At 49.5% G+C, this 15,343-nt stretch overlaps 1 protein-coding gene across 1 annotated transcript in view; it reads left to right on the forward strand.

The window, feature by feature from the left end:
• Window positions 1-212: 212 nt before the first annotated feature.
• Window positions 213-15,343, forward strand: part of LOC128727040 (nephrin-like) — a 29,444-nt gene continuing 14,313 nt past the window's right edge. The window contains exons 1-3 of the mRNA XM_053820903.1: window positions 213-219; window positions 762-911; window positions 1,135-1,314. Of these exons, the coding sequence (XP_053676878.1) occupies window positions 213-219; window positions 762-911; window positions 1,135-1,314 (337 nt within the window). The remainder of the gene's footprint in view (window positions 220-761; window positions 912-1,134; window positions 1,315-15,343) is intronic.

A 15,343-nucleotide genomic window follows, 5' to 3' on the forward strand; every position in this document is an offset into this window, starting at 1 on the left:
AGCATTCGGTTTGATTCAGAACGGTTTGATTCAGCAAACGCGCATTCCAGCTGGAATGAACACTCAAAAGGGATATTCGAGCACTTAAAACATCACAGCAAATAGATCACATTCTGATCGCTTTACGGGGAAAGCATTTCAGTGCAGCGCGGAGTATTAGCTCATTGTCGCATTCTTTCGATTCCCGGTTCCATACTGGTTCGCTGCACGTGATGAATGGTATGCGATCGATTTTGCGCCCCAACAGTCCCGGCATCCACGCCTGGCACGCTTTTCTGCTCGATTGATGCGTATTTCGTTTTGGGAAGGCAAATACCCAGAGTACATAAATCTGAGCCTTCCCGGTTCTTCAACGCTCCTGCGGGATGGAATTGATTTATGGCTCTCGAGCTAGATTGTGTCAACAGATCGAGATGGCGCCTGGTTTTTTTTCTTCTTCTTCTTTTGCTCACCGGACTTTAAGGACTCACTGCTAGGATACCGGTGCGAGGGTTTCCACGAAATGAAACACAATGAAAATGCCTACCGATGGTGCTTAAATAATTGTGCTTAATCCAGTCTTATGCACGTCGAAGTATCGAGCATTGCGTGGGTGTCTGAAACCCGAAAGCAAGAAGCATCAGTAGCTGCTGAAGACGAAGAAGAAGCCTTCCGTGCATTGTTCCTCGCACGCTTCCCATTGTGCGCGTGTGTGGCGAATTCTTTCCTAATCCTGCCAGATAATTGTAACTATAACCATTGCCGTGATTGTCTCTTTCCAGTAATCCCGATGCTGGTGTGCAACGCTCAGCAAAAGTTCCGCATCGTGCCGAGGGATCTGCAGGTGCTGGAGGGCACCGAGGCGTTGCTTCGCTGCGAGATCTACAATCTAGTCGGTGCCGTACAGTGGACAAAGGACGGCTTCGCATTGGGTAAGTGTCCGGCTCCCCGGCAAGGGTCTCATTTCGTGCCGAAGCCCAGCCGGCACTATTCGCATTTATTGCGATGAAAATTTAACCTACTTCACTCGCTGGAGTGGCGGTGCACCCGAGTGGCTTATGCTGATGCTGCCGTTTTCCTGTTACTGTCGGTTTTGTACTCACCCACTGCCGTCGCCGGGGCGTTCTTTTGTTCTTCGGTTTCATTCGTTCACAGGATTTTCCCACACCATCCCCGGCTACCCGCGGTATTCGGTGCTGGCCGATCGGAATCTCGGCATCTACAACCTGCGAATATCGAACGCATCGATCGAGGACGATGCGGAGTACCAGTGTCAGGTCGGGCCGGCCAAATTCAACACCGCTATCCGGGCGAACGCTCGGTTGACCGTGATATGTAAGTAGCAGCTACCGAGCTTTCCATTTGTCGATTTCATTGTGTCAGCTGGTGCCGGTGGTGTTCGGAGCTTCACCAGCGCGCTTCGGTGGTGAAATGGAGAATTATTCAGGAGCGTCCCGAGAAGGACATGCATTTTGTCGGCATGGGGTTTTGTCTTTTGTATTAAGCGGACGTGTTCTTTGATTCTACGAATTAATTGACACCGTTTTTTTTTTCCTGTCCGAATGGAGAGTTATCTTGGAATGCAGGAGTTATAATGAAAAAGGCAGGATTAAGGTTGGTGGAGATCATTCTACGAATATTTTATGTTCTACGCATAGCTAAATGAAGCGTGCGTTTTTGGAATGCGCATGAATAGATGAGCTTAGTTTAGCAAGGGGCATTATTAGAACGCTTTATCAGTGCGGGTGGTCTGATACTGACTATATATTTTTGATCTTCTTTTTTTTAAATATATAAAAATATACTTCTGACAAGGCACATCCACAAAACAGCTTTTTGACATTTTTAATGTATGATTAAATTAGTCAATTGATTAGCGTAAGTTTATCAAAATGCCAAGAAGCTCTATAGAGGTTTCTTTCTCAACTCAAAATAGAGAATACAGAACAATGTAAAAGAGCGAAACACGCTCAAAATGATTCTTAGTTGAGCTTGGTTCCACTTAAAAAAAAGCAATCCACCGTAAGCTTGCGTGTGAACTGGTTCCTTCTTTTCACGAAAAGCGAAACTTCTCTTGCCAACCGGCGCTCATCATCGCATTCCTATGTTTTCGCTCTGCCTGAGCTGAGCGCAACAGCGCCCGAGCGAGCACGGTTGAAGGGTTTTTCCCTGTTTCCGAGTTCTGTATCAAATATTAAAAATGCACTTCTGGCCGTTCGTTGCAAAACTGGCTATTATCCACTGCACTGTTGAATGCACTTTAATATGCAATGTAAAACTTGCGCAGCGCGCTCGGTGCGCAGAAGAAAAACCTCCCCCGTCACTCCGGTTGGATGTGGCAGTGCCGCGGAATCCATGCAACTGTTTGCGGAAGAATGATGAAATAGTTTCGCTCACCCTCCCCCAAAAACCCGCTCAAGTGCCGGCCGGAGGAGGCATCACCCCTTATTGGTCGTATTGTTTCGCGCCACAGACACACGGTGTTGCTGCAGCAGCATTCGAGAGAGCTTTAGGGCCCCCAATTTGCACTGCAACCTCTACCCAGCGGGTAGTTACAACTTTAAGCACACGGCTCAGGAAAAGAAGCCCTGTGTGGTCGGAACAAATGGTCCTTGAACGAACTCCCCGCTCGGGATGCATGCTTTCAATGGAAATTCCTTGAAATTATTTAATAACAAGTAAACTTTATCCTGCCCCCTCCCCCCACCCACACCCTCTCCACCCCCACGACCCGGTTGGGGAAGCCCGGGATCGTTCTCGTCCCGTCGTAATTTATCTTACGTGAAGTACGTGACGCCGAACACCGCAGCATCAGGTAGGTGGACGCGGCCTGACGATAGGAAGCTGTCGGCTGAACACTCATCCCACCCCCCCCCGGAAGGGTGGGGGTGAGTGGGTGCACTACATTTCAGCATTAGTCGGGCTCGTGGGGATGGCTCGGTGGCACCCCCGGTTGGCGAATAGCAAAACGTATCGCTTGACGGGCGGCAATGTGAAGCATATTTTTCACCCCGTTCTCGGCGCATGGGATGGATGGGTTTTCCGCGGGGTGACCGGTTAGCCGGAAGGAAGGAATGGGGATCTTCCGGTGCCCTACAATAATGGCGCCCGGCTACCTGGGCGTCGCTCGGAAGCCCGTTTTAAGCATTCCGGTGTCGTACCGGCGGCCCCGGACGGTGCTTTGCCTGTTCTGGCACTAAAATTATGCACCATGAGACAGCGTGCGAGCAAAACTTTTCCACCCAACCCTCGTTTGGTCTGCTCGTTTTTTGGTGGGTGTGGGAGTTGGAAATCTATTTGAAATATGAAAAATACATGATCTAAGATATGGTATGGTGTGCGCTGTGTCTCGAGCAGGTATCGAAATCGCTCTCGACTCGGGACCCACTCGAAGATGCTGCTCCCGGATGATCCATTTTCCGGGGGATCTCGGGGAAAAAGGTTGGGGTTAAACTTTTGCCTGAGCATCGCGCAGGGAATAGTTGCCGAGGGAAGTTGGTGAACCGGTCGGGTGCAAACTATTCGTGAGTGCCTGTAGCTGATGAACAAAACTTGCTCCTCCAGAAACAATGGTTGATCGTCGTCGTCAGGGAGTGGCATGAAAATTAACCGAATTCTACACGCTTCGGGTTAGGGATGTGTTTAACAAGAATCCGCTTGTATCCGGTGGGCTGTTTTGGGGTCTTTTTTTTTGACACACCCTGGCTGTCTGTTTTCCTGATAATCCGTTCAGAGGATCGATTTTGTTATCCTTTTGTAGCTACTGTCTGGTTTTTTTTGTCTTGTTAACATCAACTCAAAACCAATGATTGTGATCATCATGTTCTTCTAGATTGTAAATTTAATCTTATATTTATTATAAGCTTTTATGTCGATGTTCTAAAAGACAAAGTCCAAAGATCAGCATCCAGCATAATCTTCTTAATGTGTTATCCTTCTGGTGCGTTTGGGGGGATGGTCTGTAAGAATGTCATTCTCTGCAAAGTCTATTATGCTCTTAAAGCTCTAAACCCATCCATTATGTCTATTTTTTGTTGATTGCACTTTTCTTGATCGTGTTTCTTTCATCAAGGATCGCTGAGTATGGCTGAGTATGAGAAGCGCACTTCGAGTATTGTTTATTTTAATAACGTTATCAGTAAAACTTTTAGTTCCTTGAACCACGTCCTTCTTTTTCGTCTCAGATTTCTTCGAAACAGTAAGCTAACGGGCCCTTTATTGCAGCGGTCTTGCCGGACCGCTTTTAGAGCCTGCTGGTGGATTGTACGCGTCGTCTTTTTTCTCTTCTACTCTTAGATTTGAAAAAAGGCAAGAAGCTTTTATCAGCTTCGCACTTCACAGCATCTCTGTTTGCTGAGTTATGCGCCCATCCTTTGTTGATCATTGTCGTATTCTTCAGCATGATTCGCTAAAGTAGAGAGTAATATTTTCTTAAGTGTATGTTAGCGGCTAAAAACATTGTTAATGCCATACGGCTGGCAATGTGAAAAAGTTAAAAAGGAAAAAAAAATGCTGCAGACTCGTCCGGAACGACAACCAGAACAAGATCAATTTCATGCTAAATTTCATCTGAAATGGTTTTCAATTACCTTTTCATCAATCCGATTCCACCCTCGCCGGCTCGTCCCGCTCACTCCAGGACGTAAAACAAGCCTGTCGGGCTCCGGTGGTGGTGGGTTTTTGTGTTTATGTTTATCTTTTTTATTCGGCGTGTGTCCTTACGTGTGCGGGAAAAACGCTTTATTTTTACGCTCCCATAGCACACTGTGTTCTAATTGGTCGTCCGGGTTGCTGAGTTTGTTGATTATTGGTTTGTTGCTTTTTTTTTTGATGTCCCTTCATTGCAACCCACAGGCGGTTTGTTTCCACTGTTTTGTTGGGAGTGTGCAGGCTTTCTTTTTTTTACGTTTGCTTGTTTTTCGCATTTGTTTTTGCATTTTTAACATCATTTCAAAGGACCCAAAACCCTGTGCGGCTGTGGGCAAGCGCGAGTGAGCGGCTCATAAATTTCAATAACCAATTATTTTATGTAAATTTCTATTTAAACAAAAAGTTTTGTTCTCTCCTGCGTTCGCTCGATTTTGTTTCCGCAATGCACATCCGCTTCCGGTACGGGGCAGGGCACCACAGGAGAAAGCGGTTCATCGGGGATTGATGGGGTTTCAGATTTAAACCGCAATTATTGGCAGTTGCTATTCAATTTGTCAGGTTGCTGGGTGCTTTATTTTTTTTTTTACGTTTGCTCATGGCTCCAACCAATTAGATGTCCTTTTTTTGCGCCTGGTTACACGTGCTTCGAACGGGAAGTTTTTTTTTTATCCACGTTTGGAATGTAAAACGGTGATTTTTTTTCTCTCGTGCGAGGAAAAAGCCTCTCCATCGTCCTGGCGTCCACGCGCGTGTTAGTTTTTTTCCCCCCTTTCCATTGGGTACAAGAAAAAGGGCTACCATAATCGCTGCGCTTTTTCCACGCGACGCACTGCGCGACCACGCTAAAGTGATTAATTGCGGGTAAATGAGAAGCAAGCAGTGCGGTTGGAAGCGTTTCATCATGCAGAAAAAAAAGAGGGAAAAACAATCTGGCCACGGGAAGAATTCTGCACGACCACGGCACGCGAATCACGGCCAAACTGCGCACAGTTATGAATAAATTATCCGATAATGGTATTAGACCAGACGCGATCCGTGCACGCAAAAACTTTTGCCCCCACGGGCATTTACCGATTTCGTGTGATCCACTCATCACTTCATTTACGGTCCGAAGCAGTCCTCCTTCCTGCTTCGGTCGGGGAAAATATAGACCCCGCGGTATCGGTTGTGGGGCGCGTTTGATGCCGAAAGTTTCACACACCGCCTGGCAAAAGCCACCGGCAGAAGAAAACGAGCGGGAAGAAAACAACCGAAAGAACACACACCGAAAACAAATCAAGTCTAGCGCGCCCTCCTGCTACAGGTGAGATGTTTTAATTCGACTTTAATAACACTTCATGCTCCTGGCTTTTTTTTTGTGCTTATCGCGCCCTGTCCTAGCGTCCAATGGGCGGTGGACGCATGATGGGCGTCGGAAAAGCGGCACCAGAAGCAGAAAACCTCCTCATGCTCCGTTTTTCCCGGGTTCCACGCTGTAACGCCGACGCCCGGGAGGAGAACATTTTCTAATATTATGGTAATCACGTGTAGAGCAATTTCTTAGCTGGTGGTAGCGGCGCCTTTCGCCACCGGCGGATGAGCCACCCTTACCACCCACCCACCCACCCACACGACGATTGAACCACGAGGGGCGAAAGTGCAAAAGTAGGAGCGAAAAACAAGGATTCCGTTTTCGGCAAAACGACCCACCCGGCGCGATGGCCTTTTTATGTCTTCGTTTGTTTCGCCCGCTGGCAGGTGTTTTGGGTGGGCTTGCGTGTGCGGAAAAACGCGCACAAACAATACGGCCCCGCGGAACTTCAAACGATCGCGCGCGCGCGCGCGCGTACACGCGAACGAACGCCACGGGAGAAAAAGTTGTAATGCTTTTTAAATATTCAAACGATTTTAACCGTACCTTTACACTTGCTTTAAGGTTTTCTGGCCCCCTGGTCCCGGGGAGCTCACCGGGATTAGAGCTTAGGAGCCCTTGCCGAGTGGGGCGTGTTTGCTTTTTATGTCGCTCCCAGGCCGGTGGAAAAGCGCTGGGTATGTAAAATAGCGCCCCGGTGCGATGGTGGCGGTGTTGGCGCAAATTGAAATACAATCCCAGTGCGAATGATACCCACCCAGCGCGAATGGGCTGGCTGGACGGGATGATATTTTGATGAATTTCTTCACCCGAAAGCCGCCGGTGCGTGTAAGCAGGAATTTCCGTGTTTATCTTGTCTCGTAGCCAGGGCTTGCACATTTTTTTTGCCGTTTTTTTTGCGTTGTTGTTGCTCGCGCATTCCATCGCGGCTCACCTGCGAAAGCTTTTGGTGAAGGTTTTTTTTTCTTTCCTACTTTTTTTTTTTGCACTTCCAGTAAGCTCGAAGATGGGATCGAGTTTTCCACCGAAACACAGCGCAGGTGGCATCGTTCCGTTGCGTGCCGAGACGCGGTTATGAACCGACCCGCGCTTTTGGGCAGGGGTGAATATTTCACCCGGTCAGCATAAGCTGGCGTGGGCCGTAATTTGTCTCAGCGTGTGCTGGAAGAATTGAGAAATATTTCTTCAAAACCACAACGAACCCGTGCTCGTTTGTCGAACGCACGATGGGGCCCTTTTCTGTTACGCGCACCGTTTCACGCGCCCGGCTTGGTGCGCATTCGAAAGTCAATATTGTCTTCGAGAAATGTGTAAAGTTCATCAAATTAAGCAGATTCTCGCCCGAGCCCCGGGGTACCGAGGGGAAGCGTAGCGTTTAGCGAGCGAGTGGGAAAAGAAAAGCTCGAAGAAAATCAATTCCTTTCGCTCCCTGCTTTTTTTTTTACGCGCCCCCAAACCAATGGCTGACGGTGTTGAGCGTCTCGAACACGTCGGGGATCATTAGGACCGGTTAGAAGGCGAAAGATGACAAAACGTGCAAATAAGAGGGGTGCTATGGGAAAAAAAAAATCGTAACACACACGCACACGCACACGCGCGCCCTAAAAAGAGAGCAGATTACACCCGATCCTGTCTGTCTGCCTGTCTCGGGCCGTGGATTGACGCATCCCCTGCGCAAGATGGGAGGATGATATGCCGCTACGAGAGCGTGAATTTTCAGTAACGTTCTGATTTTGGCAGCCGGCCCACGATGATGGGAGGCTGGCGCTTTTCCGGCTCGTGTTTTTTTGTTGTTGTGTGCTTTGGTTGCTTCAGCGGCGCTCGCTTTCGCTCTTATGTGACAGAAAAATCCCTTCCTGCGTTTATATATATATCTTCTTCGCTTTTTTTTCTTCTTTCTTTTACTTTCGTCCCGTCCCCCGGTCGCCTCCGGTAGTTGGTGTTGATTTTGTTTGTTTGTTTGCGGCCGGAAGCGTGCACGAACGGTTCACGCACGAACGCACTGACGTGATGGTGGCAGATTGAAATTAGGCGAAATTGTGATTCGATCAGCGCGTCCCAGCAAGCATATGTGACGTGTGTCGTGGCTCGAGAACAATATCTGCCCGACGAGCGGCGGCAGTAGCACCAGCCAGCCGGGAATCGAATTTTCTCTCAGCAAGCGAGGAAAATGTGAGCAAAAAAAAAAGAAAAAAAACGAAGCTAAAGGAATAAAATGCCAACATCAACATCCGGGCGCTGGCGCTGGTTGATGGTTTGTTGGCACTTCAAATTTTAATATGATTAAAGTCGAAAATCACGTGTCGGCCCCGTGATTGGGTATGATCGGTGCGATTTTGTGTGTGAAGGTTTTCCTTTTTTTTTTTTGTTCGTCGTTATGTACCACACCCCGTCAAACATGCTACAGGTGCGTGTGTATGAAAAACCCCGCGCGGACAAATTACATTTTTGAGTGGAATAATTTATTCATGGCGCTCGGTTCCCGTAGACGGTGTGTCCATCGGCGTACGGGTGCGATATGTTGCGTACGCTGGGAAGTGATCGAAATAAAAGCGAATAAAGCTAAATCGCGCTTCAGCAAACTCGATACGTTTCGGGAGCGATTGAAAGTCTAAAATAGGAAAAAACACAGCTCGTTCATTAAACGAAAGTGCTCTATTGGAATGGAAATGGGTGAAGATTTTTCTCTCTCTCTCTCTCTCTCTCTCTCTCTCCTTTGCTCAAAGCACTTAGCACACGTTCGCAGTTTTCGCTGCCATTGCGCCATTTTTTCCAGCACCATCGGTGGCATCCCACCCTACACGGTGTTACACATTTCCTTCCCCAGCGAGCAGCGGTTAAATAACTGGCCAGTCGGACGGCTAAATAATTAAAACTATGCCTAACAAGCGCTAACGGGCTCCGGCTGCGTTCCGGTGGGATTTGCAGCGCTTCAGCGCGCTTCGATTGCATTCGGCACCGTGGTTTTAACAAGTGCGGGGTGATGCATTCCGAAGGCTCCAGCTGGCCGGACGATCGGAAAAATCGCTCCCAATTTGCCACCGGACTCAACTGGACCGGAAGTGTATGCTTATTTGAAAATGCATTCGGCAAAATCTCATCCCCCTTAAACCACGGCACCCGGTGCAATGGGTGGGTTTGCCGGAAAAATCCCAAGCAAAGCGGGCAATGAAATGAAACAAAACAAAACAAAAAAGCACCGGACCCCGGAAAAAAGCGAAACAATGTTCGAGATCCACTTCGATTGGCGAGTGGGACGGTACTCATCAGCAGAAGCGTCGGGTACGATCAGCCTGCTCATCATTCACACACGCACGCGCGTGTGTGTGTGGGTGTGTGTGTGTGTGTGTGTACGACGAGTCCTTCCCCGCCGAATCGCACTCCAACCGCCGGTGGGACGTGTTTTGCATATGCGAGCAGATTGCATAGATTCGGGCGCAACGCATTGCCTTGCAAAAATTTAGCACATTTGCATGCGTGTGCGTACCCCCGCGCGGGGGTTGGGGGTGGTTTGAAGCTTCACCCACGTACGACGTCCCGCAACCCCGCACAGCGCCGTTAGTTATGGCAAACTATTTTTCCTTCATTTTGCCGCGCTGCTGCCTCCACATGCTCCAGAAAATCACCGCGCATCGATAAGCCCGGCTGTTATCGTGGGCTTGTTTTGGGCTAATAGTGAAATCAGAGGAGAGAAAAAAAAAGCAGGAAAAATGCCCCGCTATTTCGCTACACCCGGTAAACATGCTCGACCGAGCAGGCTCATTTGTATTGCTGGCCGGGGGTTGCGTGTGTGCGTATTGATTACAATCTAAATTAAAAATGTGCATCGCCTCCGGTGGCAACGGCGTGCAATCGAGCCATCCGGGAGCCCGATTCGGTGCGAACGATACTCGACCGGGTGCTCGTTTTCGATAGCGATCTCTGCGTCCTCCCCCTCCCCCCCAATACCACCCCTTACCCCCGCTGGAACGGGGGTGAAACTCAGATCACGCCGCTGCGGACAGGAGATAAATTTCGACGAGCGGCCGACAAATAGTTTCGAAAATCTGCACCCATCCTGGCTACATCCTTCGACTATCCTGCACCGACAGGCTCAGGGAGGGGGGGGGGGGTGCACCCTCACCTCGTCCCTCCCCTCACCTCGCAACCTTCCGGATGCTCTCCATTTGCCACCGGGGGCGTTGGGGTTGCGTGCCGGAATGAAATTGGAAAAATTTTAATTCATGAATATTTCATGTCAACCCGGTGTATCGGCCGGTTTGGCTTGGCACATGGAAACCCCCGGGTTTTCGAGCTTTCCCCGGGCGTTCGAGGGTTCCAGGGCCCAGGCACCAGATGGGGGAAGCATCCGGGAACGGGTGGCTTGTCCGGACGTCCGGAAACCAGATCCGGCTTTCAAACCGGCGTGCGCACCGGTGCGAGCTTAGGATGGGCCGGATTCCGGTGGACGGCCTCGTTAGCCGGTCGCTTTCGTGGAAGCGCTCAGTGCTGATTAGTGTGAATCCGCGTGGGCGTGACCGTTGGAGGGTGATTAGTGCGTGCGGGATGCACGAATTTCCCGCGGAGGGAATTAAAAATACAGCACGGCTGGCTTTCGAGTGGGCAGCGCCGAAAATGTGCCAAATTCACGCATGAGGCTTCACTTTTCCGGTGGAAAAAGGGGCTCGAAAGGGCATCGCTGCCGTTGACACAGCATTTTTTTTTTGGCGCTACTTAGCTGTGTCGTTTTTTTTTTTGCGAGCTGCGCAACTGAGGACTTCCTTTGAACGACACAAAGAGCGTGATCCTGCTGTCGGTTCGCTACGAAAAACCCGTTGAATTTAATTTGCTCCATGTGCTTTAATTAAACGACTCACCCATATTGAACGTCTCAATGGCACGGATATGTGGCACGAAATTCCACTCACTCAATGTACGGTCGCGTTTCGCGCTAAGGAGCTCCCAAACTCGATGCGACGAAAAATCGAACCCGGTGGAAAATTGAAAAAGGACCCCACCGATTAACGCGCACGTGCGCACACACCAAACAAGGCAGCCGCCTGGCGCAGGAATTGAATTCAGGCTGCAGTAAAACCTAATTGAAATCGATCAGCAAATGAGCGAAACGGTGAATGCACGATGCCCATTCTAATCCCGCTCGGCCTTGCAGTTGGTCCCGGCGTCTCCCTGGGTGCATGCAATACCAGCGTATCCTTTCGATACCCAGGGCCCGGGGCGAGCTTCTCGGGGATTTGGTGCGCGAGCGCTACTCCGCGTACCGAGGGTAAATTTGATTACCGACATTACCGCGCGCAATCGAATTAGTATCGAATTTCCCGAGCAACCAACCAACACCTTCTCCGGCGTGTGTTTGACTCTCGGGTCGTTTTGCCGTCGTGCCCCAGCAAACGATGCGATAAGCAAATGAAGCGTTAAACAAGAAAGTCAACAGCGACATCCTGCACATCCAACCGAGCCGTGTGAACGCGACTTTCCGGTGGGAAATGGCCACTGGCCCGGCGGCAACTGGGCGTCACCAAGGTTCACCCGGTTGAAGAATTAATTACGGGTGATTCGGTGGTGCATAATAGGAGCTAATGTTACAGCAGTTCCCGAAAACCAGCCGTCTCTTTCGGGAGCGAGTGACGGTAGCTAAGTATCGCCTTTTGCGTTTCTCTCGAGCGGATGCTGCGACTCCATTTGCGCTCCACGGCTGCAGCAAGGCGATCCTCTTTGTGCCGTTTTTGCAACATATTGAGCCACGTTACCGGCACCGCGCACCGGGTTGTCGCTTTGTTTTTGTGAATGAAAATGTAAAAACCGGTTTGTGAGCGTGAGTGTGCTTTTTTTTTCTTGTTTTGCTTTTTGTTATCTTTCTCCACTCCCGCTTCGGTCAAGGATAGCAATCGTGAAGCATGAATGGGGCGATGAATCTCGTCTCCTGGCCCCGTGTGGGAAATATTAATGAACCGTGCTTCGGTGGAGCTTTTTTTTTCTTGCTGTAGCTCCGTTTTGCTTTTGCATAATTTCGTATTCCCACACACACACACGCACGATCGCGCAGGGCATGAATGAAATTAACCGGCTGCATTCGATTATGAATCCCACGCGCGTTTTATGTGAAGTTGATTTTCGTCGTCCCTCAAAAAAAAAAAAAAATAAAACACTCCAACCCCCGACTCGGGGTATTACGAAAAAACGTTTCGAAAAGTTTCAACCATCTGCGGTGGCCTGTAAATTAATGCCACGAACCGCGGCAGGACGGTCGTGATGAAAAATTGATTCATCCATTATCGATTGACCCAAGCTCGTTTGGCTGTTTGATTGGCCGCAGATGCTGTGTAAAATCGTGATAAGACGATTCCAACTCGGTTGCCTAACGCTGCGCGCGAGTATGCAAATGCTGGCGAAAGAAAAGCGAGCTACATGCAATTAAATAGGAATGGACGAGGGTTTTACATATTTTAGCGCTGTAGATCCGCTCGCATTCGGCACGCCATGTCACCGGGAGCGGAATTTGCATGCGCCTGGAACACATCATTGCACATCGGACAAAGGGCGCTATCAATTGCGATTGTGATAAATCTATAAATATTGCACAACAGCGGACAGTATTGATGACAGCTTGCTGCATGAACGCGCCGGTCGCGCTTTGTTTCATTTTATGCAAAAGCTGACGCCCGAAGATGAAGGCCGACACCCTTCGACCGATATCCTTAACCGGTGTCACCCCGCAATCGTATGGAAATGAGCAAAAAGCTGTCAGTAAGAGGGCGCAGCAATAAAACTGGCAGCCCGGCCGGGTCGGGAACAGCATCAAAAATTCTCTCGGAAGGGGCCCAACACTTTGCCCCGATCGACAGTGCGTCGAGGGAAACTGAGTGGCCGAGCGCTAGATCCTTTCCCATAAACGGCAGCCGATGGGTGGCACGAGAACGATGCAGAAACAAAAAACAAAAAAAAGGCACCAAACTGACAGGAGCAGGATAGGGGCGCAAAAAAGAAAAAAAGAAAGAAAAACGAAACCAAACCCTCGGTGCAAAATAAACCGGCGGAGATCGGAAACGAGAAATGAATCCAAATCCATTTTGTATCGCTTTCCTGCTTCAATTTATCATATATTGGACCGGGGAGCGTGCTTTTTTTGTTTTTTCGTTGGCCGGAATCAAGAGAGCACGTCTTTTTTTTATCTCGTCTTGCTCGTTGTTTTCCATCCTCCGTTTCAAGCCGGCTTGCTTTTATTCAGCTTCAGTTTTTGTGTTTTTTTTATTTTCAGTTGTCGAGCAGAATTTTCCGTGGTGGACGATTTTTTTCTTGCGTTGCGTTGCGTTGCTTTACCCTCCCCAGTTCCGTTCCGGGTGGTTTCCGGGGGTTGGAGTGGTGGAAAACAAGCGAGGGTGGGGGGAAAACTCATTCGTCCGATGGTGGCTGGGCTCCGAGTCCGGCAGCTGGCTGTCGCTGACACTCGGATCCATTCCGCTCCGGTGGCGCTTTGCATGGATTTGATTTTTTGCCTTTTCCGCCGACTTTCGAGCGCATCCTTGCGCGGGTGAACCCTCCCATCTTCATCCCCCCCGCCAGCGTGCCCAACGGCCACTTGGGTAGGGTTGTGTGCTTTTTACGACCGTGCATCCTCCGGCCCGAACCCGGTGTATGACCTTTTTGGAGAGCTTAGTGCTTTTTTATGCTCCGTTCTATGCCATTTTCGGGTTGTTCGCCCCTTCCCGATGGGTGGGTGGTGTTTGAGGTTTCGTTTGTAGTTTTTTTTTCCCTTCATTCCTGTTCACCCAACCCCTTCGGGGTGTATTTTTACTTCAACTTCACTTCACCGTTGCACTGCTGGAGTTGGTTTCTCCCCCCACCAAAAAAAAAGGGGAGTCCTTTAAGTTCATTCCTCACGACGTTCGGGCACGTGCGCAAGGTGTGTTCGCTGTTGGTTTGGCCAAACGCAAAAGGAGTTCGGTTGGGTTGGGTTTTCCTTTTCTCATTTGATCGTTTGCCTCCACTGCTTCTTCGAGCAATCCCTCACACCGGCAAAGGTGCACCGAAGGAATCGAAACGGAGTGGACGAATAATTTGGTCCCACCTTTTCCCGTTCGAGTTTGGCCCGAAATGCAAATTGAAAGCCAACGCAGAAAGCTTTTACCGATATGCTCCGCGAAACCGGGCGGCTGCACACACAGATTGCAGCCGTTTCCAATCTATTCCGTGGATTATTTTCATAATATTTCCTCCAAACCCCGTTTAATATTCATTTGCGGGCCGAAAGACGCGCTCTTATTCAAATCGCGCCTGAGTTCGTCCGCGCAGGTGAGCTCAAATGGAGGCGCTATATTTAGTTCAGGTACTATCTCGTCTTGGTGTCACTTTTTCTACCACCGCCACCGGAAGACGGATTGAACGCAGCGAGAGAGAGAGAGAGAGAGAGAGAGAGAAAGGGACGAACGCCGGGCCGGTGAGCAAAAAGGGATTTAACCGAAAAATATTCGCAAGAAACTCGTTTGCACTTTCCTTCGGTCTGTCTTTCACTCGGTGTCTATACATCGCATACGTTTAGCTGGGTGTTGGGTGAGATTGCAAAAGAGAGAGAAAAAAAAAACACATTCAAGCGCCTGATCCTTTCGTCCTCGTACGCCCGGTTCCCATACCTGACGCCCGGACAAATGCTTGGGCGGAAAATCCTCGCCCCAAAAAGGATAGAAAGCAATTTTCAGATAATTGTGAAATCGTTATTCGCTTTGACGTGGTTTTTTCCCTCACCGCCCGAAACCCGAGCCGGCTCCCGGTGTGGTTTTCGTGTGATTTCTTCCTTTTCTTCACTCACCTATCCACCCTCCCACGCTGCTTTGCAGCAATGGGATTGCCTCTGGTCGCGCATATCTTCGGAACGCGGGATAGATTTGGGAAAATGAGCCAAACACAAAAAAAAGGTTCCGAATCCGAATTCATTCCGGGCATACATTCGATTTTCTTTTCCATCGTTTATTTTTCGGTCTATGAGTGTGTGTGTGTGTGTGTGTGTGTTGGGTAGGTGGGTGGGTGGGTGCTTTTTCCTCCTCTTCTTCCTTTGATGGCTGACAGCTCCGGGTGCCATCGGAACACCGTCATTTAGCGCAGTCGAGTCCAGGGCGCAGTTGGTTGTGCGCGAGTGTCACTGGAGTCCTGTGGATCGGGAATTTTCGAGAAGGAGTGGTTTTTTTCTCTGCTCATCTCTCACCCACCACCCACCAGCGTAGGGTTTCGGTCACCGTAGTGCGAGATAAGCCCCCATTCCGATGGGCGTGGGTGAAAACCGGGAGCACGTGCACGGGAGGATCAACATGCTCAACGGGATAAAGGATTTTCCAATCGATTTCTAATGATTATTTAAGTACTGCTTCAGAT

The sequence above is a fragment of the Anopheles nili genome, chromosome 2 (assembly GCF_943737925.1).
Source record: "Anopheles nili chromosome 2, idAnoNiliSN_F5_01, whole genome shotgun sequence".
NCBI lineage: Eukaryota > Metazoa > Arthropoda > Insecta > Diptera > Culicidae > Anopheles > Anopheles nili.